Source organism: Sordaria macrospora, chromosome 1 (genome assembly GCF_033870435.1).
Source record: "Sordaria macrospora chromosome 1, complete sequence".
Lineage (NCBI taxonomy): Eukaryota > Fungi > Ascomycota > Sordariomycetes > Sordariales > Sordariaceae > Sordaria > Sordaria macrospora.
The window spans coordinates 3816248-3838351 of NC_089371.1; the positions used below are offsets into that span (position 1 = coordinate 3816248).

General features: G+C 52.2%; 6 protein-coding genes across 6 annotated transcripts; 3 read left to right on the forward strand and 3 right to left on the reverse strand.

Moving 5' to 3' along the window:
• The first annotated feature begins 403 nt into the window (after positions 1 to 403).
• On the forward strand, positions 404 to 4191 carry SMAC4_08464 (uncharacterized protein). Its single transcript, XM_066090802.1, has 4 exons — positions 404 to 846; positions 918 to 2084; positions 2230 to 3450; positions 3516 to 4191. Exons 2-4 carry the CDS (start codon positions 930 to 932, stop codon positions 3645 to 3647), a joined length of 2508 nt encoding a protein of 835 aa, XP_065945656.1. The 5' UTR covers positions 404 to 846; positions 918 to 929; the 3' UTR covers positions 3648 to 4191.
• Positions 4192 to 4772: 581 nt separating this feature from the next.
• SMAC4_08465 (uncharacterized protein) lies at positions 4773 to 7919 on the forward strand (the record flags this gene model as incomplete). The annotated part of the gene is made up of 16 exons (XM_066090803.1): positions 4773 to 4940; positions 4999 to 5208; positions 5286 to 5394; positions 5481 to 5570; positions 5631 to 5689; positions 5771 to 5797; positions 5917 to 5940; positions 6001 to 6060; positions 6145 to 6306; positions 6382 to 6467; positions 6522 to 6598; positions 6684 to 6698; positions 6808 to 6835; positions 6919 to 7428; positions 7494 to 7575; positions 7679 to 7919. The coding sequence occupies exons 1-16, from the start codon at positions 4855 to 4857 to the stop codon at positions 7917 to 7919; spliced, it is 1866 nt and encodes a 621-aa protein (XP_065945657.1). The 5' UTR covers positions 4773 to 4854.
• Positions 7920 to 8047: 128 nt separating this feature from the next.
• On the reverse strand, positions 8048 to 9394 carry SMAC4_08466 (uncharacterized protein). Its single transcript, XM_003346892.2, has 2 exons — positions 8687 to 9394; positions 8048 to 8585 (listed from the first exon to the last, which is right to left on the reverse strand). The coding sequence occupies exons 1-2, from the start codon at positions 9023 to 9025 to the stop codon at positions 8307 to 8309; spliced, it is 618 nt and encodes a 205-aa protein (XP_003346940.1). The 5' UTR covers positions 9026 to 9394; the 3' UTR covers positions 8048 to 8306.
• Positions 9395 to 9858: 464 nt separating this feature from the next.
• Positions 9859 to 14721, reverse strand: SMAC4_08467 (uncharacterized protein). Its single transcript, XM_066090804.1, has 2 exons — positions 14490 to 14721; positions 9859 to 14438 (listed from the first exon to the last, which is right to left on the reverse strand). Exons 1-2 carry the CDS (start codon positions 14703 to 14705, stop codon positions 10845 to 10847), a joined length of 3810 nt encoding a protein of 1269 aa, XP_065945658.1. The 5' UTR covers positions 14706 to 14721; the 3' UTR covers positions 9859 to 10844.
• Positions 14722 to 16598: 1877 nt separating this feature from the next.
• On the reverse strand, positions 16599 to 19800 carry SMAC4_08468 (uncharacterized protein). The gene is made up of 4 exons (XM_003346894.2): positions 19653 to 19800; positions 19105 to 19491; positions 17434 to 19041; positions 16599 to 17318 (listed from the first exon to the last, which is right to left on the reverse strand). Exons 1-4 carry the CDS (start codon positions 19749 to 19751, stop codon positions 17004 to 17006), a joined length of 2409 nt encoding a protein of 802 aa, XP_003346942.1. The 5' UTR covers positions 19752 to 19800; the 3' UTR covers positions 16599 to 17003.
• A 1444-nt stretch (positions 19801 to 21244) lies between these two features.
• SMAC4_08469 (uncharacterized protein) lies at positions 21245 to 22033 on the forward strand. Its single transcript, XM_003346895.2, has 4 exons — positions 21245 to 21483; positions 21557 to 21591; positions 21661 to 21775; positions 21846 to 22033. Exons 1-4 carry the CDS (start codon positions 21434 to 21436, stop codon positions 21961 to 21963), a joined length of 318 nt encoding a protein of 105 aa, XP_003346943.2. The 5' UTR covers positions 21245 to 21433; the 3' UTR covers positions 21964 to 22033.
• Positions 22034 to 22104: the final 71 nt, after the last annotated feature.

Sequence of the window (22104 nt, forward strand, 5' to 3'; positions counted from 1 at the left end):
CCTGTACTCCCAAGTGGTCGCAATAGCAGGGCAAACTGCCCAGTGGCCATGGACGGTCCAATAGTACTGGTTCTGTGTGAGCTTTGGTTCGCTGGATATATGCTGTTTATTTACTAGATACCATTATTTAGTCTTTGGTGATGCAATTTTGGCAATGCGTGGTAGGGACTGAAGGAAGAAGACGGAATGAGGCGCTAACGAACATACAGGGGTGTCTCGTGCTCGACACGTTCGGTCTTTTGTTGCAATACTCTACTCGACTGCTTACTGGTCGAGGGGAGTGTTCTCGACGCGAGGTCCCGTCATTTGCTTACGTTCAATAACCGCTGCTACCTAACCAATCTAGCTTTTATTTTGCTTATGACCCTACCCCTCCTCAATTCTTCCTGCCCACGATAAACGGTCGACCGCATGCATTCGAGGTCGTGTACCTGGACCTTTCAGTATTATAAGACTGCTATGTGCTCGTGTCACCCTACTTTAGGACGGTAACCTGCAGATATCATGAGGCTTCGACAAAGATCAGGCAGCTGCCCACAACGTTCCCTCAGCTTGTCCCTTTTTGAAAAGCCAACTCCACCACAATCAACTCGGCTCGGCCCCCTCTTCATCGGAGACACCTAGGTGATTGCCCGATCAAACGCGGTCCCTCACATATCTGCCCTGGTGCCACGATCCTTCAGCGCCGAAACCCTCTTTCGAATCAGCTTATCCAACGCGGCGGATCATGACGCCCACACCACCGTCGACAACCTCCTCGGGCGGCCGCTCCCCCGAGGAGCAGTATCGTGTTGTCCGAAAGCGGAACAGAGTACCGCTCAGCTGTTATCCTTGCCGATCAAGAAAGTGAGCCACTCCATCTTCCCGTGGACGGCGGTCTCTATAAGTTATCCCTTGACTAACATAATCTGACCTAGGTTGTAAGCATCATGACCAGTAACTCTCTGAACGGCCCTCCCCGTAAGACCGTCTTTGATGATGCCTGGTTGCTGAAAGAATACAGAAAATGTGACAGAAATCACCCTTGCGGAAACTGCACCAAACGAGGAGGGACAGATGCCTCGTGCTTCTATGCCACGCCGCCGGCCCGGAAAAAGAGTCAGGGCCAAGCAAGCGCCTCTCCCGACGACATGCAGAATCGCATTGACAGGCTGGAAGGCTTGGTTCTGTCACTTGTGCATGGTGGTGCAAATATTGAACTGCCCCCGGCCGCTGCTGCTGCAAACGCTGCGGCTCCAGCTGGCGGACATGCTAGAGGACAAGGTGCTGGCTCGACGACAACTAGCGGCTCTTCGGCCTTCTTACACACCGACGAAGACGACGGCGTTATGCAAGATGACGAGGGCGAGAGTGACATCGACGATGGGCTGGCAACCTCTCTAGGCGTTCTAAAGGTGGATGCTGATAGGGGAAAGTCCATGTATATTGGACAAGGCCACTGGCATACCGTTCTGGCGGACATTGCCGAGGTTAAGAACTACTTTGCGCTTCACAAAAAGGACCTGGAGAAGAGCTATGAAAAAGTGATGCTCAGCAAGCCACCCACAGCTTGCGAAGGCCTCAGCTTTCTTTTCGAGTCAACACCTGCTACCCAGGTCGAGCTGAGGGCCGAGTTGCCTCCCAAGTCGACAGTCTTGACCCTTTGCGGAAGGTACTTCAATTCGATGGATAATGCCGTTAATATCATTCATCCACCCACCTTCCACCAGCAACTCCGCAATCACTGGCTGGATCCGTCTCGGACACCCATCATGTGGTTAGGCCTGCTCTACTCTGTCATGTGCTTGGCCATGTTGAGTTATCACAAGGTTGGCGACGAGCCGCCTGAATGGAAGGGCCGCACACTTGAAATGGCAACCGAGTACCGACTCCGGACAGTTCAGTGTCTCCGAGTAGGTGATTATACGAAGCCGACCGAGTATACCGTGGAGACAATGATCCTCTACCTCTTTGCCGAACATTCGTCCCGGTGGGATGCCGACGTCGGCCTGTGGTTGATTATGTCACAGGTCACAAGAATTGCCTTTCGTATGGGCTATCACAGAGATGCGAAATGGTTTCCCTCTTTTACCCCTTTCCAAGCTGTAAGGCCAACCCTTCTTTTTTTTTCTTTTTTTTTCTTTTTTTGTTTACTCAAACTAGGACGGCTGTACGCCGTTTGACGGGGGACTCTTACATGACTTGCTTAGCTAATTCTCCTGCTCGCTTTTTTTTTGCTTTGCCGTTTAGGAAATGAGAAGAAGAACGTGGGCATTAATTAGGATGTGCGACGTATTCTTCTCGCACCAGCTCTCTCTGCCTACCATGATCTACGACCACGACTGCGACACTGACCTTCCACACAACTTGGCCGACGAAGATTTCCAGCCAGACACAAAAGTGTTACCCCCACCGAAACCAAACACGGAACCTACCAACATCAGCTACATGATTGCCAAGGTCAAGCTCGCACTGGAGCTGGGCAACATATTGCAGGCAACAGGTCGTATTCGAAATCCGGTACATTACGATGAAGTTCTTCGTTTTGACGCGAGACTGCGTGAAATCAAAGCAAATTTGCCTCCACACTTACAGTTCCAACCCCTCTCGGGTTCTCACGATCCGTTAACGCTAATTATTGCGCGGTTCAATATCGACATCCTGTTCCAGAAAATCATCTGTCTTCTTCACAGAAGGTACATGTCAAAGGCGACACAAAACATCAGATATAACAGCTCTCGGCTAAGGGCAATCTCAGCTTCCCTCGAGTCCCTGGGCCATCTGGCAACGCTCCACCGTGAATCACAACCAGGAGGTCGGTTTCGCTCCATCAAGTGGTTTGTGAGCTCTATCGCAACCAAGGATTTCCTTCTTCCCGCCATGCTGATCGTGCTGGATCTACATTATGACAACACGTTCCGCCGAACACAAACCGTACCAGCAAGCCCTCCTTGGACTTCAGAGCAACGTGCCGAGATGATCAAGAGCCTTGAAGTCACCCGCGACATCTGGAAAGGACTGGCAGATGAATCCATGGAGGCTCTCAAGGCATTCAAGGTTCTAGAGATCATGCTGGACAAAATCAACGGCATACCATCCTCCGAGTATCCTGCCAACGCGACCGAGATCCCGACAACGGCAGAAATGACAGAGTTCTCAGACCCAGTACAAGAGATGCGGCCAGAGCACTCGGCTGCTATAACGTTGGGTATGCTCTCAAGCGGTATAGATGCAAGGCCAACCTCACCAACACGTGCGGCACAAAGTCTTGAGGGGCCCAACTATTCTTTACTGAACATGAACCTCGGCCCCGACCCAGCGACTTCTGGTGCAGGCTCCTTGAGCATGGGCCTGACGCCAGATTACCTAAGTGACACGATGGCTGGAATCGGCGACACATCTCCGTTATCGTCACTGTTTGGTGCTGGGATGGAAAACAGTACGCTGGACTTTACAACGAACTTTGATTGGGTGGGTTCACATACGCTATGGACATTGAGGGAAACTCCATCTTGCTAATGGCGGACTACAAACAGAATTCCTTCGAAAATTACACTCAAACTGCGCACTGGGGGACTGACCAGCCCTTTCAATTCTTTTCAGGAAACGGCCCTGACCAGCCCTTCTTTCCAAATAGTGAGGAGAGGCAATGGCATGGCAACGGCTAGTTCATAGCTTGGGTGTCGTTCGGTGCTATTTTTTTTGGTTTTTTGGGTTTGTGCCAAGCACACAATTTGTACAGTGAACCTCCATGAACTCCTCTCACCAACTGAGCCAATTTCAAGTTTTTCGGATTTAAAGTGTCGAGCTTAAGTGTTCCTTGGCCAAGGAAGGTCTCTTCTTGCTACGGATATGGCTCAGCAAGTGCCTTTGAATGAGATGGTTAATCCAAATTATTGACGGTTTTCAGCGTAGGATCGTTCGATCGGAGCAGAAAAGATTGCTGTGGGATTGGAAGGAGTGAGGGAATCGTCGTGAGGTACACTGAAAGCATGATCACATGAACAGATTAAAATGCAGAATGTCTTGTCGTGCAGGGTTTTCAAGCAACTGTAGGTACGTCACTGTCACTGTAGAAGCAAGCGGCATTCTGTCTTTTTTTTTCTTTTTTTTTTCTCTCACTGGTAGCCATCTACAACCATAAGCAGGGCCGAATAGATAGCGACCTAACCGGAGCTTTTGCTCGGTATATATCAGGTGAGGTTGCGATGGATGGCTGCGCGTACAAGATCTGATACACAGTCGGCATTCGATTCTTCCCCGCAAATCGCCAAACACCGTTACAGCCGGCCCGTGGTCGGCCGGATGTTCACCAACACTGTGGTATTCGGGCCTTCTACCTCATTGGCCTCCCCACATTTACGATTCCCTTACCATAGTCTAGGTCTTAAAGAATCTGGGGTGTGACGTCTGGGGTCACCACGCTGAGCCAGAGATGCGTAGATGCAGTGGCCTCTCCATCATCACCGAACACCACCTCCGTCTTGTGTAGCCAGACAAGTGGAGGACCTCACGAAAGGAGCCTCACATTCCGTGGACAGTTCCAAGCTTCCGAGGTAAAGGCGTCGAGAGAACCTTTGCATACACCCTCACTCACACAGTTTCACGGCCCGAATTGGACCTGGACATGGAGCATGAGGCGTCTTGGAGGACTCAGGCTCCCTCATCGCTTGAGGCTTAGACATCTCAAGCTCGTCATTTGGCTGGCCAATACAGGCTGGTCAAGTATCAACTTTAAGGTCAAGATGGCATATAAAGAAGGTCTGGGTCGCCGCTCGGAGAGAATGGCGGTAAGCTCTACTCACTGACGATAAGACAATACCGACCTCCGGTCTTGAATAGGTATTGACGCTTCAACTATCACTGTTCACCAAAATGAGGCTCCAGAATCAACTGAGTGTTGTCCTCGGACTATTGCTCTCAGCAGCAGTGCAAGTCGGAGCTCTTAAGTCTTCCGAATGGTATGGAGAATGGCGTTGACTACATGCGAACATATGGACTGACAAAATTATCTTGTAGGCGAAAGCAATCCATATACCAGGTCGTGACAGATCGTTTTGCTCGGAGCGATCTGTCAACCAGCGCGCCATGTGACACATACCAGCAGGTCTACTGCGGCGGGTCATGGCAGGGACTGATCTCGAAGTTGGACTATATTCAGGGAATGGGATTCACTGCTGTCTGGATTTCACCAGTCGTCAAGCAGATTGATGGAGTTACTAAAGATGGGTATGCTTGACCCTTATGAAGTGCCGGGACCGCCATATAGCACGTTACAGATACTGACTGGACAACTTCAAACTCAGGTCTTCTTACCATGGCTACTGGGCTTCGGATATTTGGTCCTTGAATCCCTCATTTGGCACAGCAGATGACCTCAAGGCGCTCTCCAAAGCACTTCATGACCGCGGCATGGTAAGATTTTCCCTTTCCACGTCTGACCGAGAAGTACACTTGAGCGGTTGAGATGTGACTGATCAAGAAGTTAACATGGTGATCAGTATCTCATGGTAGATGTGGTCACCAACCACATGGCGTACTTGGGCTGCCGCTCGTGCGTCAATTATCGGGGTTTTAGTCCTTTCTCTTCCGTAAGTGGTAGCAAGTGGAAAGCAAAAGAGTGGAGGGAGATGCTGAGAAAGACCATCTAGCAATCTTACTATCACTCCCCATGCACCATCAATTACGATAACCAAACCTCGGTTGAGACGTGAGTAAATCAACCCCATTCTCTGTCATCTGCTTCGTCATTAGAAATTTGATTAGGCAGACACTAACGAATGGAATTCAGATGCTGGCAGGGAAGTGATGTTGTCAGGTACGTTTTTCCGTCACTGTAAGACAGTAACACAACGTGTTTGTGAAGTCAAATACCCAATCTTTTGGCTTCACGAGCGGAATCCGTTGGTCTTACTAACGTCCTATACGTACACATAGTTTGCCAGACCTCAAGACTGAAAAGTAAGCCGAAACTGTGCCGCATGCCGTTGATGAAATTCGCTAACACGATGGCCGCAATAGCGACGACGTCCGCAAGATATGGAACGACTGGGTGTCCAAGATCGTGTCAACGTATAGCATGTATGTGTCCTCCTTTACCCTTCTGTCATGATCGTGACGGACAAGGCACTATCTTCTGGGCGTTAGTTAACCCAAATGCCACAGCGATGGGCTTCGAATCGACAGTGTCAAGCACGTTGAGAAGTCCTTCTGGCCAGGATTCGAGTCCGCTGCCGGCGTGTACGCAATTGGAGAGGTGTTCCAAGGGGACCCAGCGTATCTAGCCCCATACCAGAGCTACATCAGTGGGCTCTTGGATTATGCAAGGTAAGAGGAAACCAAATACTTCTTAAGATCTTTCTTGGGATTCTTGCTTACCAGGGTGATTTTTGTCCCATACAGCTATTATTGGACAGTAAATGCATTCCAGTCGACAAGCGGCAGTATTACTGCGCTGGCCAACGGCATCAACACACTCAAAGCTGCTGGTATGGCTAACGTCCTGGCATATTTCTCTCGTTCACACTGATGATATGGTGTAGCGATTGACCTTAGTCTTTATGGGTCGTTCCTCGAAAACCACGACCAGGCGCGCTTTGCGCATAAGACTAGTGATATGGTGAGACCCTCAAGCGTCAGCTTCTAATACCTGCTAGATATCGTGGTTCGTCCAGTTGCTGACATGGGAACTCTCTCTACCGCAGGCTTTGGCGAAGAACGTGAGTTGCTCCTTCCCTCAGGGATGTTCGTTCCTGGCTGCTCTTGCTGCTTCATATCTGGGAACACTTCCGTACCTACTCAAGGTACATTTACTGACACCTCCGACAGGCAATTGCCTTTACGATGCTCAAAGACGGTATGTACACCTTGCTTCCAGTTGCACACGTGGTATTTGACGGGCTTTCGGCTGATAAGATCGAATTTCTTCATCTGTTGTAGGCATTCCGATCATCTATCAGGGACAGGAACAGCATTACGCGGGCAGTGATACTCCATACAACCGAGAGGCCCTCTGGCTTTCTGGGTATTCAACCAACTCAAACTTGTATACGTGGATCAAGAAGCTCAATCAGCTTCGCACCCATGCCATCAGCAAAGACGACAGCTACCTCTCATACCGCGCATATCCCATCTACTCCGACAGCCACACCATTGCCATGCGCAAAGGATCCTCTGGCAAGCAAGTTGTGGGCGTCTTCACCAATGTCGGGGCCTCATCCTCCACCACCGTCACTCTGTCTTCGTCAGCGTCGGGTTTCAGTGCAAACGAGCGAATTACCGATATCGTCAGTTGTGATAGCTTCACCACTAACTCAGCAGGCAGCATAACCGCCACACTTTCTGGCGGGCTCCCGAGGATCCTATATCCGACAGTGGTTCTGAGCGGCAGTGCGATTTGTTCTTCACTGTCAACTCCCACTTCAACCGCAAGTACAACGTCGTCGTCGGGTAAGCTTCATATCTGGGATTTCTGCAACCGAGAATGGTGCGCAATAGGGCTAATGAAAATACAGCATCATCATCCTGTGCTGCCACCGCGGTGCCCATCACCTTCAACGCGCTGGTTAGCACGTCCTATGGCGAGACAGTCAAGCTGTAAGTCCCGATTACGTCTCCCGTCGTCCCGTGATTTACATACCCTTTTAACCCCTGCTATACCGAACCATTGCAGCTAATTCAGGAGTAAAACATCGTATAGAACGGGCAACACGGCAGCTCTCGGTAACTGGAATACCGCCAACGCCGTGACGCTGGGCGCATCACAGTACACCAGCAGCAACCCGCTGTGGTACGCATCTGTCAATCTCGCGCCGGGTAGTGTTGTGCTGTACAAGTTCATCAAGGTGAGCAGCTCAGGGACGGTTTCGTGGGAAAGTGACCCCAACCACACGTATACCGTGCCTTGCGCAGCCGCCACGGTGTCTTCGACCTGGAGGTGATATGATAATTATGGTGGTGCCGATGGAGGGAGATGGAAGGAACAGGTGATTGATATTGGTGGTATGTAACAAACAGTTTAGGGGGAATGGTAAAAGGGGGCATGGGCAGTTGAGGAAGTTTTGAACTTTGTAAATATTTAGTCATGATTGTGAAGGGCAAAGTCGTTTCATAACTGTTGCCATAGCGCTGCCGTGGCATTTGTACACCTATCACAATGCTCCGATTTTGGGTATTTGACTGGCTCCTCAAACCAGATGCTGTTTCCTCCAGACTTTCAATATAAATGTGATTACATTAGGACAAGTTAAGAAAGAGAAGAATACACCGCTTGACCTAGACAATCATCCATTCTCATCCATATACCCACACATGGCTGTCTCCTAGGTCTATTGACCCGTGAGCCCGAAGAACTCCTTGGCTCTCTTCCAGTACGCTTGCCGATCGGGGGAATCCGTGGTGTGAATGCAGTCCGTAAGGTAGAGCAGGTAGCCCTCGTCGGTGCCCTTCCTCATCTTGGCCTTGACGTCGTCCGAGCATTTTCTTTCCAAGAACCAAACGGCAGAGTTGAAATTCTGGAAATCATCCGCTATGACGAGCTGCAAGATCTCCGGCCCTGACTTGCCGTCGATTGGCAAGTTAAGAGACTGCGCATACTCTTTGACAAACTAGATAGTCGTATTATGAACGGTCAGCCCAGGATGCATGTACACAAAGTAAGATTGATCAAAAGACTAAACAAAATTGGGAAGAGGGGTAAGTGACTGACTTCTTCCCCCATCATATTCGCAGTGCCTTGGGCGGGATTTCCCGGGAGCGGGAAGTGGTTCATCCTGTACTTCAAGTCTGCACTCTCGAGGCCAATGAGCGACAGCACCATAGCAATCTCGCCTGTGGTGCGCCGCTCGAGGGACTTGATCAGATAGGGAGCAGCCTGCTCCGGGGTTCTGCACTCATTATCGGCTGTGGTTCCTTTGCAAGTGGCTGAGAATCCAGGCATGATGGCTTTGATAGCATCCAGAGCATAGATGGACTGAGGTTTCGTGTCGACAGCACTGGCAACTTGAAGCCCAGCAAACAGGGCGGTGAGAGCGAGCTGGGTACGCATTTTTATGTGGATAGATGAACGAGAAGTCGTTGATAGTTGTGAGTGAAAAGCGAGGATTCTGTCTGGGCCGTCAAGGGCTGATATTGACGAGTCGGAACGAGTATGTGAGGGCTTCACCGGGGTATCGAGAAGGAATACCGATGAGGGGGAAGGAGAAGAGGAGGACGAGGAGCCTTTGTCCAGCAAAAGCGATGGTCGACGAGTTATAAGCAAAAGAATATGGAAAAAAAAATATGATGGCCTTACTTCAACGTCTTGACGACCAATTGAGTGGAGGATCAGTCCCAAAAGGAGCAAACGGGGGAGTGAATGAAGGATTGGGACCACGGGCCTATCAAGTTGTCAGACAAGTTTGGACGAATGTGAAGGCCTAGTAACATGGGGAACTGGTGCCGGGGGCCTGGGTAATCACTTGCTAGATATAGCCTCATCCATGAATCGAGACCAGTAAGTGTACGTACCAACCTGCGCTCCATCCAGACTTCGTTCAACCCACCGACGTCCGCACAAGCCGCCGCAGCCCATGACAAACAAACCCTCCTGACAACGGGCTTTTGTTAGGCCCCACGCAGGCTCTTTGTCACTCGAACTTGATACATGGCACCCGAACAACTGGCGCTTGTTTCCTCTTTGATTCCCGGCCGTTGTCGCCAAGTGCTCACACAATTAGATCCCGCATCACCAACACTTCCGCTCGAGAGAGGACTATGGCGTACCACGACGCATGACGCCTGGCCTGTCGAGTCTGACGGCTGATTTTCTTTTTACGTCGGCAATCCCACAGCGAGCGGCGGCCGGCGTACAATGTCCTACAATGTGCAACCCATTGTTTCGAGCCACGAGCCTATAGCAAAGGCGAAGACGTCCCGGGGGCGGCTTTACCCCTGCATGGGCTGTGATGACATGTCTGCCAATCAGCATCGTGTTTCACCTCTTCCCGGGAGGCTTGGAAACCGCGGACCCCAGAAACACTCGCACTTTGTCACGGTAGCATCTGAAGACGCCGTACTGGTTGGGACAAAAACAAAATTGAAAGGACAGCCCCCGAGCCAACAAACCCAGCTTCTACCAATCTGACCATAAAACATGGCTCGGGAAGAACCCACAAGGGGCGCATGAGCCATTGCAAACCGTCGGACTATTTTGCTCACATGGGGTGACCGCAGGATTGCTCGGGCGAATGTGGACACCACGTTCAAACAAAGACCTGGCTTGCATTGACTACGAACCGACTACAACACAAGAGCATTGTACTTCGCAATTCTCCGACTCTTGAACGCCACATGTTCTAGACTACTGTGCCGTCTCACCAAAGCTGATGAAACAAACCTGCGGTACGTAACGGGCCATTGTCTCGTTCACCTTTTGAAAAAAAACTCAGAATATGGAATAAAGAAACCGAATCGATCACATGTGACTCTGGTATGCATGATGCTCGATTTTTGAGATGCGATAAACACGCCTCTACACGTGTAGTGTAGGAATGACCGTCACTGTAAATGATACCTAGAATTTCTCTGTACCTGGAAACCACTCCGTTGGAGCTTCTCTTTAAAACCTTCTTTTTGGATATCTTTCACCCCAACAACCCCCATTCTCTCCCCTTCTCTCGTCGCTTAACAATCGTGATATCTTGCCCCTCCTGGTGGAGCACCCACACCCTGAGATAAATACTGCAAAAACGATGTTTGAAAAGCAAGGTAATCTAAGGAAACTATTTCGAGAATGTGTGCGAAATCGACCGAAACCCTTTTACCCTTCGTATTTCAGATTGATCGCAAACAAAGCTAAAACCGACACATTCTGTGCCCAACTAGGCTCACGGGGCAGCGGGAAATCGAGGGTCATACTCCTCGTAGTAAGAATCCTCTCCACGGGATCCTCGCTGTGTTTCCTCTCTCATCACGGTACCGTGCCTAGTATATGCCACGGCTGGAGCGCCGCGCGAATCCGCGGCATAAACAGGCTGCTCGCTTTCAGCATATGGAACGGAACCGTAAGGATCCGCGTCCCGATAGGCCCTGCGTTCCACGTCGTGGAAAGATTGGGCTGCGGCTTCGCGTCGCACGGGGCGCCGGATCAGATACTCTCCTCGCTCGTCCCTCACTTGCACGATCTCATATGTGTCGGCAGGCGGCGCCGGCGGCGGTGGCCGTGAGTGAGCCCGGGCGTCCACCGGATTGCGAAAACACTCCGGTCTAGCGGTGTGATCATGATCATGATACTCCGACCGGAAAGGCCGGTCATATACCTCGGTGTCAGCGCGCCTTGGGAAATACTCTGGCACAACTGTTTGGGAACGATAGCGACTATACTCCAGCTCGTCGTTCAGGGGAGGTGCCCCAGCCCCAGGAAGATAGACCGGCGCAACCTGCTGCATCAACGGACTCCGATCTCTTCTCGGCGGCACCGACTGGTAACTAACACCGTACACCGGAGACCTCGAACGCCTGGCAACCTCATCGTAGCGGTTATAGATTCTCGTTGGAGGTGCGGCGCCCGAGGATGTGGCCATTCCGTGCTCGACGGTGTAAGTGCGATCACTCAAGTCTCTATGTTGGTGAGCAACTGCCGAAGGATGCCCTTGGTGCTGTAGATTCGGCACTTCCTCATGTCCAATAACTGACGAGGCTTGCAATGCCCGAGTGACTGCCATCAAAGGTCGTGGAGGCGTGCGAGTTGCTGGGTACTGAATTAATGAAGCTTCACGCGGCCGATCGGGATTTTCTCCAGCACCAGAGTTCTGGTACGAGGAATGTGGCTTGCCGGACTCGGTCCTGCTTGTACTCCATCCCCGATTCCACTCCTCAGTTCCCGCCTCAACCGGTTTGGATTCCTTGAAGGATGAACGGGCACTCTCCATGACTGGCTGAAGATTCCCACGCCTGTCCTGGTTATCCCTGCTTCTGATGTCATATGCAACCGAGCTGAAGTTTGGTTGTTGCTCCGGAACATAGCCATTCTGAGGAGCATCAGAGCGGCCATTGTTGAGGGTAGGTAGGACCATGTTGCCGGAGTCTCTGTCAGAAGGATGATTCGTCAAGGAATATTGCCGTGAGGCAGGAGAGCCACTGTATAGTTGTTCACGGCCGGCAAAGCCGTTTATCCCAGGTCCTGGAAACTCGATCTGCCTACCCCTAGACGGCACTGGGTAAGGTGAAGGGTACTGTTGAACAGACGAAGGACGGGTTTGAAAGAGCTGTGGCAGAGCCTCTGCAAGCATACCCCTTTGAGGCTCGCCACACGCTTTTAGTCTCGAGAGTGTATTGAGATTAGGGAGCAAAACCATATCCAGCACCCAGTCAAGCAGTGGGTGAACTCCATGGGCCTGCATAGGTTCAATATGTTTGGATTGGAAGTGATTGACCAGCTGCGGGAGAGAAAACGTCTTTCTCTCTTCCTCTACGTGCGCCGCATTTCCATGTCCAAGATGACAAGCTTTGCAAACCAGACCGTTCACGTTTCGCACAGGCCGCATATCCTTATTGTTGGAGAGACCGTCAATGAACATAGCAAAGGGAGGAGCCTCACCAAACCTTGCGTGAAACCGCTTCACGAGATGGTGTATCGTGACGAAGACCCTAATGCTGCTTGGCAGATCTCTGATGGCCCCAAGACTGTTCCAGATTTCGCGCGATGAACGAGCAACTTCCTCCAGCCTGACATGGTAGCCGTCGTGGTATCCAGGAGGTTGGATTCCAGGGTACGAGTTGTGAGCATTTGCCTGGAAAGAGTTGTAGTTGTAGGCTTGTGCCGCAGGTGACGGTGGCCCATATACTTGTGCCGGCTCGCTCGCAGTGTGGGGAGGGTACGGTATAGCCGAAGGCTGGTAAGGCGCATACAAGGGCGGCTGAGATACATAGGGCTGCTGCTGCTGCTGCGGTGGTGGTGGGGGCGGCGGCTGTCCATAAAAAGGCTGTTGTGGAGCAGGGGTATAGGGGCCTGGGGGGTAGGCTGGCGGAGGAATTGCCTGATATTGCTCTGGATATGGCGTTGTATGATATCCAGGTGCTGGGTATTGTTGATAGGGAGGAAACCCGGCGTGTCCATTCGTGGACCGGTAGTTGTGGCCCTGGGGCAAAACAGCGCCTCCCAACTTACCAACAAAAGGGGGTCGGAAGCCGTGGCTGTGAGGTGGTTGTTTGGAGGGGCGAGGATCAGAACGGAAAGGAGGGTACTGCGGCCACTCTGCCCTCCAATGAACAACGATAGTGCCCAAGCTGAGAGCAGTCGTGTGCTTGGCTGCGTAGTGCTGGATCACCCCCTCAAAGCCAAAAGTTTTCGAGTTTGCGTCACACCCATTGCAATAGAAAAGTTCCTTGCGGTATGACTCGGTATGAGGCTTGACCTTGGTGTCGAAAATCCACTTCATATTCTCCAAGGTAAGCTTCTGGGTGAAGGGGCCTTCCGGAGGATCAACCGGGACTTCCCGGCCAGCGGAGCGAGCAGTAGCGGCCTTCTCGGCGACCTCTGCGTAGAAACGTTTCCGTATGTGGCAAAGAACATCAACGGCGAACTTGGCGCCATTATCCCTTGTGACTTTCTTGCCTTTGCCCCAAGTCTCACGGATTGCTTCGTCAGCTAGACCGGCTATCCTGGCACGCAATGGCGCTTGCGTCTCTTCCCATTGTTTGTCGATGAACTCCCTCGCCTCCTTGGTGGTTGCCAAAGTCGCCTCGAGTTGACGACGCTCGGTGCGATCCTGCTGAACCCCATCTTTAAGCACAAAAAGTTCAGGGTGCTGGTGTTCTGCCTCGCCTCGTTGGATCAGGAGTCTGGGTTTAAGAAAATCCCAGTCCTTGTCTTGAAACGGAAGGACAATCTGCATGGCCGCTTCAAATGCAGGAAGATGTCGAAGGACATCGGGAGTAAGGGGAGGATCCAAGAGTAAAGCCCGTCGCTCAATCTCGGCCTTTCTGATTGCCTTGAGCTCAACGACCTCCTCAGCGGTCCTTTCTGGTCGTTGTTGAGCAGAGGCCTGCGTTAAGGCTACTTGTGCTCCGGCTGCGGGTGGAGCAGTTGGATAAGAGGTTGGTGATGCGGCAGGCGTTGCGGAGTTTGGAGTCGGGATGGAGGAGGCCTTGTTTTTAACATAGCCTGGATAGTATTCCGTACGCATCCTTGCGACACCACCTGACACGTACCATTTCTCCCATTTTGACGCTTCATTCTGCGCGTTCTTGCCGCGGTTATTGAGGCCCTTCATCCATTCGTCCAGGACACCAGGACCGAGTGCTTGGACGTCGTGGAATTCCTTGGTCACTTCCTCGACGTCGCTCGGGGAAAACAATTTTTGTTTCTCCGTGTCAGGCGTGTTGGACGGCTGAACACGGAGATCGGGGGTTACGTAGGCGAACGGTATTGCCTGTAGGACCGCGGAAGGCACGGACTGAGAGGCCATGAGATCGATTTCCTAGACGTATTAGCCTGTTGTGGGATCCTCCCGATTTTGGAGTAAACATACCTTCATCGAGGTCGTTACCAAGCAGCGGCCGCAGAGGCGACGAGCGAATGGCCAAATCACAGCAACACCATCCAAGCCCGGGCCTAGGCAAGGGCCAGGTGTTGCAGAAGAGCTGTCGGACTGGGTAGGCGGTTGCTTGTTGCATTTCTGACACGTTAAGGAGCAAGCAAGCCGCCACATATCGATCTCGGCCATGGACCGAAGGGGGGCAGGCATCTGTGGCCAAAAAAGCCGCCTGGAAAGCTGCCAGATGACATTTGGCTTAAGAACATCCAAGGGTCTCTTGCCGGCTGGAAGAGGAACTTCTCTGTTGACCAGTGACGACGAAGGATCAAGATAGAAGTTGAACAATTTGTTAACGCGTAACAAATTGCCCAGTGATCGTGGGGGGCAGAAAGTGAAGATGTGATGCCAAACCTCAGCAGACAACTGAGACTTGTCCCTTGGCAGCTTGTTTAATGTGACAGCTTGTCCGGCTTGTTCAGCGTCATCTTGCGCCAGCTTCACCTTCTTGACGCCCGCACTAGACTCAGAATAGTGCTCGGAATCGGCAGCATGCTCGCGAGTCTGGCGCTTCCCTAGCAACGACATTTTTGGGGCTTCTGCCATGCCGACGTCCGTCTCTGTCTGGCTTGGTACGGCGAGCGCAGTACTGGCCGCTGTTGATGGGCGAGATATCTCTACGGAGTCATTGCCATCTTGATCATCCCTCAATTTCGGCACCGAGCCCAAATGAACGTCTTCTCCATCCCCAGTCATGGTGACGACGCAGACGAGTACCTTGGCTGACGTTGCTGAACAAAAAAAGGAAACGATGTGATGACAACACGGACGGCGGAAACGAAAAGTATGTAGAGGTAGTATAAAAAAAGAAAGAGGAGAAGGACGGAGGTAATGTAGCAGTAATAGCAGTAACACTTGTCAATGGCAAGGACGACAACCTCGACAGCTCTGTAAGGTTGAGGAAGATCGGGTAGACCTAGTCCTTGCACACTGAGGAAAGCTTCTTTCCTTGAAAGGACGAAGAAAATGGGGAGAGTCCAGACGAGCACAGAGCTTCCTTTCTCTGTCGGAAGCTGAAAGCCAATCCACCGCACGGAAACGAGTCAACTCCAGTTCGGCGCCAAATCAGATGAAGGTCCGCGGATTCAGCGCTATCGTCGACGACTACCTAGATGTACCTTGCGAGTCTTGCGTGAAGTTAGAAGTGATGGATGGGCGAAGTCGGCCGGGGTGGGTAAAGGTATGGTAGCTTTCCTGCCGTCTGCGTCAGCTTCTGCCTTCAGATGACGGTGAGCGTGGTTGAAGGGCGACGGGGTGGAGAGGACTAGCTGAGGCTGAAGGTGAGCTGCTGAGGGGAAAGGGTGAAAGGTGAATGGATGGTGAATGGCAGAGGGCGCGGGGCAGTATTCGCACGAGACAGCCGCACTGCACCAGACACCAGACAGCCAAGCGCAGCCGCGATTGTCGAAACTGCTGACCGTGTTGTGATGGTGCTCGTGGCCGCGGCCTTTGCATGCACCTTGACAAGTTTTGTGGGAGACGAGAAGTGCTAAGCTTGGCGACCAGAAAATGACCTTGAGGGTGGAAAAGGTTGTGGTCAAGGAAGAAGTGAAGAAATGTCCCGTCGACGTATCCAGTAGGCAAAAGCACTTGATTGAAAGAAGTGATTGTTCGCGGCAGGAACCCTAAACGCAAAGGCTACCGTTAGGTACCTACAAGTTAGTAAGGTAGTGTAGTGCCTCGCTCCTGCCTGTTCGTCCGCACAGAGGCACCCCCTTGCAGCCAAGCCGTTACCAATTTCTCCATCTGCCTTGTGGCTTCCCGTATCGCTACCTACACAGTAGACTCAGAACATCATGGTCTGTGCGCCAAGACTCTTCGCCGGTTGCAGCCTGGCTTGTTGGACTATGTGGCCCGTGTGGTACGTGTCAGTGACTCTCCATATAATGTAATTGTAGGAAGGCACAAAGCAGACGGTCCTTCTTCTGCACGTTTCCTGCCTTTGACCACACACGCACTCACTGTAATTGCGAGTTCTGCCTGCGGGTGAAACTGAACTCGATCAAGTCACAAGTCATGATCGATATTAGGTGATGAGCACCTAATATGTACATTTACCTACAACTAGACATGTGTATTGACCAACACAGGTATCCTGCGCCCCGGCTTGGATGTCATACACGCCGTTAGTTAGGTACAGCACTCTGTCTCATCTATCCAGAACATCCTCAATTTGCCTCCTGAATGGGGAATGTCGCCGTTCACGTAGGTATACAACACCCTTTTGCTGAGCGGGACGGCAGAACAGGAGCTAGCCAGCAGGGACCTTTTCGAATCAAGATTCGTGAAATGAACAACACACAAAACCAAAAGTACCTCCATCGAGAACTGCCATAAACCCTTTCTAAATCTGATCGGTTCATAATACATACACCAGTCGTACTGCTGCTGTCAGAGTCGGCCGCCTCCCAAGGTCTGTACATGTAGCCTGAGGAAGGGTAGAGCTCAGCCTTATACAACCTCGCCAATGATCTTGGCAGCCTCCCGGTACGTCTGGAGCAACCTTTCGCACTTCTCACGCTCCTTTTTCACTGCATCATCCTCGTACAGCAGCTCCTCAAACATCGTCTCCTTGTAAAGCTCGCTAACAAGGCGGTTCTGAACCACATCCTTGCAGTGGTTGACAAGCAAATGCATGATCGCCTTGGGCACCTGATCTGCGATGCTTTCGCGTACAATGTTGAAGTAGGAGCTGATCAAAGCCCGGATCAGCTCGGCTTCCATAGCCTCGCGGTCTGTCATAGCCGGCTCGCCGTCATTGCTCTGCTAAAAAAAAAAGGTTAATACAGAGCACACCAAAAAAAAAAAAAAAAAAAAAAAAAAAAAAAAGGTATGAAAAAAAAAACCTGGGCAAGGCTTTTAGTGAATACGGCCAACTTACAAGCTCAGTACCCTTCACATTGCTGACATAGTCCATGTCATCATCCACTCTTGTCGACTGCGTAGGCGCCCGCACCTGTTTCTCCTCTGGGCGTCGCATGCTTTGGCTAAATGTAGGCTCCATAGGCTGGTTGACGTGGCGTCCAATGTTGCCGCTGTGCGAAGGGCCGGGAACAATGGCTCCGTCCTTGCCAAAGAAATAGTTCAAGAAAGATTCCTTGGCGTTACCCGCGCCTTGCCCTCCGTTAAAGCGAGAAGGAGAATTCGATCTGGCACCGTTCAAAGCGCTCGCGATACTGCCGGGGCCGTTATCCCGGACAGCCGGCGACATGCTGCGGGCACTCTTTCCAGTCATCTTACGCGCGTGGACGTTGTCCGACTTTTCCAGGGCAGTACCTTCTTCTTCCCCTTCAGCAGGGGTCTCGGTGCCATTCGCGCCATGCTCCTTCAGCCGTCTCCGTTCACGTCTCTCGCGCTCCTCTTGAATCAAACGCTTCCTCTCCCTCTCCTGCTTATTGCTCACAACATGGCTCATTGCTGCAGCCGCGCCGAGGAAGTTGGGATGGTTAGTGTTGATGTAAGCCCTCTGGATGGAAATTAGCGACTCGACATAGTTGGACGCGGGACCCAACCGTTCCCTAAGCAAGTCAGAAACAACTTCAATGAGCTTGGCTTGCATCCTGGGAAACCTCGATAGCTCGGTCGAGCCACAAGTGTGACAAATCTTGATGAGCTCCTCGTATACCAACTCTACGCAGCGCTGGCTAGGGGGCTCGAGAAGCTTGATCTGGGGCTTGACAAGGAGATCGAAGGCCATCTCAGGTACAAACAAACTAGGCCGGGGACCAGTCGAGTTGCGAATCGCGGTCCGGATATCGAGGGCGGTTAGGTTGGAGGTGGGGTCGATCGATTCGAGAGAGCTTCCAAAGACCGAGTTGAAGATGTAGTAGATACGGGCACCGCCGCAGAGCTCCTTTGTCGAGATTTCCGTCGAGGTACCGTCAATGGACGCAATGAAGGATGACGCAAACCTGGTCATGAGCTGCAAAATAAGGGAACCTCGGTGCTCCTTGCCACTGAAGTGCATGTCCCCGTAGCTTGCCAACTCCTGCTGGGTTTGGCCCATCAAAGTATTTAGACGAGCCTTGATATCTGGGAGGCGTTCGCGAATATGAGCCATCAAGGTAGTATTGAGGGTCCTGGCGAGGAACTGGGTTCCGCAACGGGTGGAGATGTTTCGGTACGCGGGATGGTGCCTGAAGAAATCGGACTCGGACTTCAAGGCCTCCTCCATGGGCTTGTTGCCTTGGATATCCTGCTGCGATCTGTTGACCACGCCAATCCAGCCGAGCTTGAGCGGGTAGACCCGACCAGACAGGATGTCCAGGGCGTTTGTGCCGTGGTCCATGAGATCGACTTTTGTGAGGACACCAATGGTCCTCCGGCCCATGGGATCGACATGTCTGGCGAGCTTCAGGGCCTCCGAGTTCACGATGTCGACGTTGGCGGGCGAGACAGCCAAGACGATACTGTTGGGCTTCGCAATGTACTCGGAGATGAGGTTGCGCGTCTGTTTCTCAATGTCTGTGGGCTGGTCTCCAATGGGAACCTGGGCGGATACATGTTAGACCAACTTATGACGACATGTCCACCAGAGCTTCAAGCGGCGTACCTTTGTGAGACCGGGCAAATCAACGAGCGTTAGGTTCAGAACATGAGGAGAGAAGATTTTTAGGTTGATGGGCTGGCGGTTAATTCCCTTGTTGGTACCCGCAACTCGCGCTGTCTCATTTTCGATTTCGCGCTTGACGTCGCCAAAATCGGTGAATCTCCGATTCGGGATGTGGTGAAATTCTGCCCATTCGTTGCGGCCAGCAGCATTTGGGTTCCTGTAGCTGGGATGGGTCACATCTTCGGTCTCGTCGTCGGCAGGGACATTGATGAGCTGAAGAATGAGGGGCCTTCGAGTAACGATTCCACTGCCGCGGGGGAGGAAGTCGCGACCAACAATGTTCTCGAGGACGGACGACTTTCCAGCGGACTGGGATCCAACGACAACCTGTCATGGAGAGCGAGGATCGTCAGCATTCTGGTGGCGGAAAAGGAAGGGAAAAGAAGGACAACGGGACAGATGGGGACGGGTGCATTGGGAAGATTGGGACAAGGAGAGGTTGCGGGCGTGGAGCGGAAAGATGAAGGTGGTGGGCGGTTATTGCGTACGATTTGGGGCAGATCCAAGGAATCGTTTCCGATGGTGTTGAAGACCAAGTCTTGCAACTTGTTGACAACGCCCAACAGGTCGTCACCGAGAGCAGCCATGACGACGGTTGAGCAGATTAAAGGCCGAGAATACCAGTCGCGTTTACGAAGCGCAAGCGAAAAGGTGGGCGGGAGCCGGAGTTGGCGCAAGTTGTGAAAACGGTCCCGAGGTCGGGCAGGACGAGATCACGGTTCGGGTGGTGGTCGCGCGGGCGGGCTGGGGGCGTATGGGGTGAGTAGGCTCCCGGGTCTAGCTAAGGGATCGGGTTGATGGCTTCGCCGATTCGGATGCCTAAGTAGATAGTATACACGACGAATGCTAGGTGGTTGGCGGCCGTGCGGGCGGGTGGCAGCTGAGGAGAAGAGGCTGGCGACAGGAATCCAAGTCGGGCAGGTGGTTTTGGATCAAGCCGGATCGGCTTCAGGATGGGAAAAGAATTTACGAGCAAGAAGTTGCTTTGACTGGACAAAGGCGCAAGAGGCTGCTGGCTGGCTGGCTGGCTGGTTGGCTGGCGGGACAAGGCACGAGGCGATCGATGATCTGTCCAAAGTGCAGCGAGTACGTACAACTGAAGAGTCCAATGCAGCACACTGACAGCTCGAAACCCGAAGCGATGAGGGATACCCTCAGCAGGTGTCGCGGCGCCCCGGTGGTGAGTGTGGATGTGGATGTGGATGTTGATGTGGATGGGGGGGGGGGGGGGGGGGGGGGGGGGGGGGCGCTTCCAGAAACTCCAAAGCGTCCGTTGCACACTCACACAGAGAGAGAGCACTGAATGGCAGGGAGGGGTCGGTTCTTTGGTCGGGTCGAGTCCCAGGTCCCCACTTTTACTTGGTCGTTAGTAACAGTTCAAAACCTCGCTCAAAAATGGATTGTGTTGGTGCGTTGTCGTCGCGCCTGCACCCAGCCATCGAACCCGACCCGGCCTGATGAACAGGTTTCTAGGCCTTCATGCAGCGCTCCCTTTCCAATGCCGTGCCCGACAACCTACTCGGTCTGGGTCTGTGACTGGCTCTCCAAATGCTGGACTTTTGAAGCTCAACTGAACTACCAAACATGCCACTTTTTCCAGTCTACAGTTCAGGTTGAAGCCGACAGCGGGGATGGCGGGATGGCGGGGATGACCAGGCATGACACGGTGCATCTTCTGGCTCGTCCATTGATCCGAACAATTCCTTGGCTCCCGACCGGGCTGCGGACCGCGGGCTCTGACAACCCAACGGCGGGCGGAGGGCCGGAGGCAGAGACCTTTCGAAGGTCGTCCACCACATCTCGCTGGCCTGCCGAGTTTACTGCGTAAACATCGGAGTCTGTTTCCGGGACGAATCCAGAACCCATCCTTTGATAATTCCCTACACCAAGACAATGGAATCTGGTGCGTAAGTCTATAGTCCCGACTGCATCTCCGTTCACGATGTACTTGTACTGTCCACGATAATCTCTAGTGGTACCTAGGCATTATCTGCTGCCGTCTTGCGGGACCGCGACCTTTAATTTCAACGCTTGTCCAGCGGCACTAACAGAGCATGTCCCTGTTAACTTCCAGTCAAAACGCCTACACTGTTAAGGTAAGCGAAACCTTGCTAGAGTGCCGAATTTCAGGCGCAATTCATCCACATCCAAGCAAGACTTGTACACATCGAATCCCAAAACTGCAGACGCCCTGGAAGAGAAGGAAAAACGCAAGGGAAGAAAAAACGGCCAAACTAAACAGAATCATCACCATCACCGACTTGAAAATATGAGTACCTTTGGAAGTCCTGGCGCCTTGCCAACAACAAAGCCCACTCCGTAAGTCCACGACCCAAGGACGGCATATTCTGCACTCAAGGCTTATCCAGCTGACCACCAACAACATCTCAAGGCCCCAGAGAGGCAGTTTTCCCCTGGATCATGACGGTAAGGATTCACCACTCAGTGCATGTATACACTGGTCTCGATTCTCACTCATACCTTACTGCTCTCTAGGAGAATGCAAACACGTCATGACGACCTACCTTGCCTGCATCAAGAGGGTCAAGGGAGTCAACGAAGATGAATGTCGGTCGCTGGCAAAGGCATATCTCGCATGCCGCATGGAACAGTGGGTTGGCAGCTTTGAACTCTCCCTTGGACGTCTCTGTCTGGTCCCGCGCTAACCATGTGATATTCAGCAACTTGATGGCCAAGGATGACTTCAAAAACCTAGGCTTCAAAGAAAAAGAACCGGCAAGCACGCCCAAGCCGGCTGCTGAGCCTGAAAAGGGCGTGAAGGGAGAGTTGCAGTGGTGAAGAGCCTCGAGTTGCGACCACTCAGCGTTGCTTCAGTTGAAAAACATGAGGAAGAAAAATGATCGTTTCTTTGGCCTTGCTTTCCCGGAACGGTATCCGACTTTGCCGACGTCTCCTTTCATTTCTCCAAGTCGTCTTGTC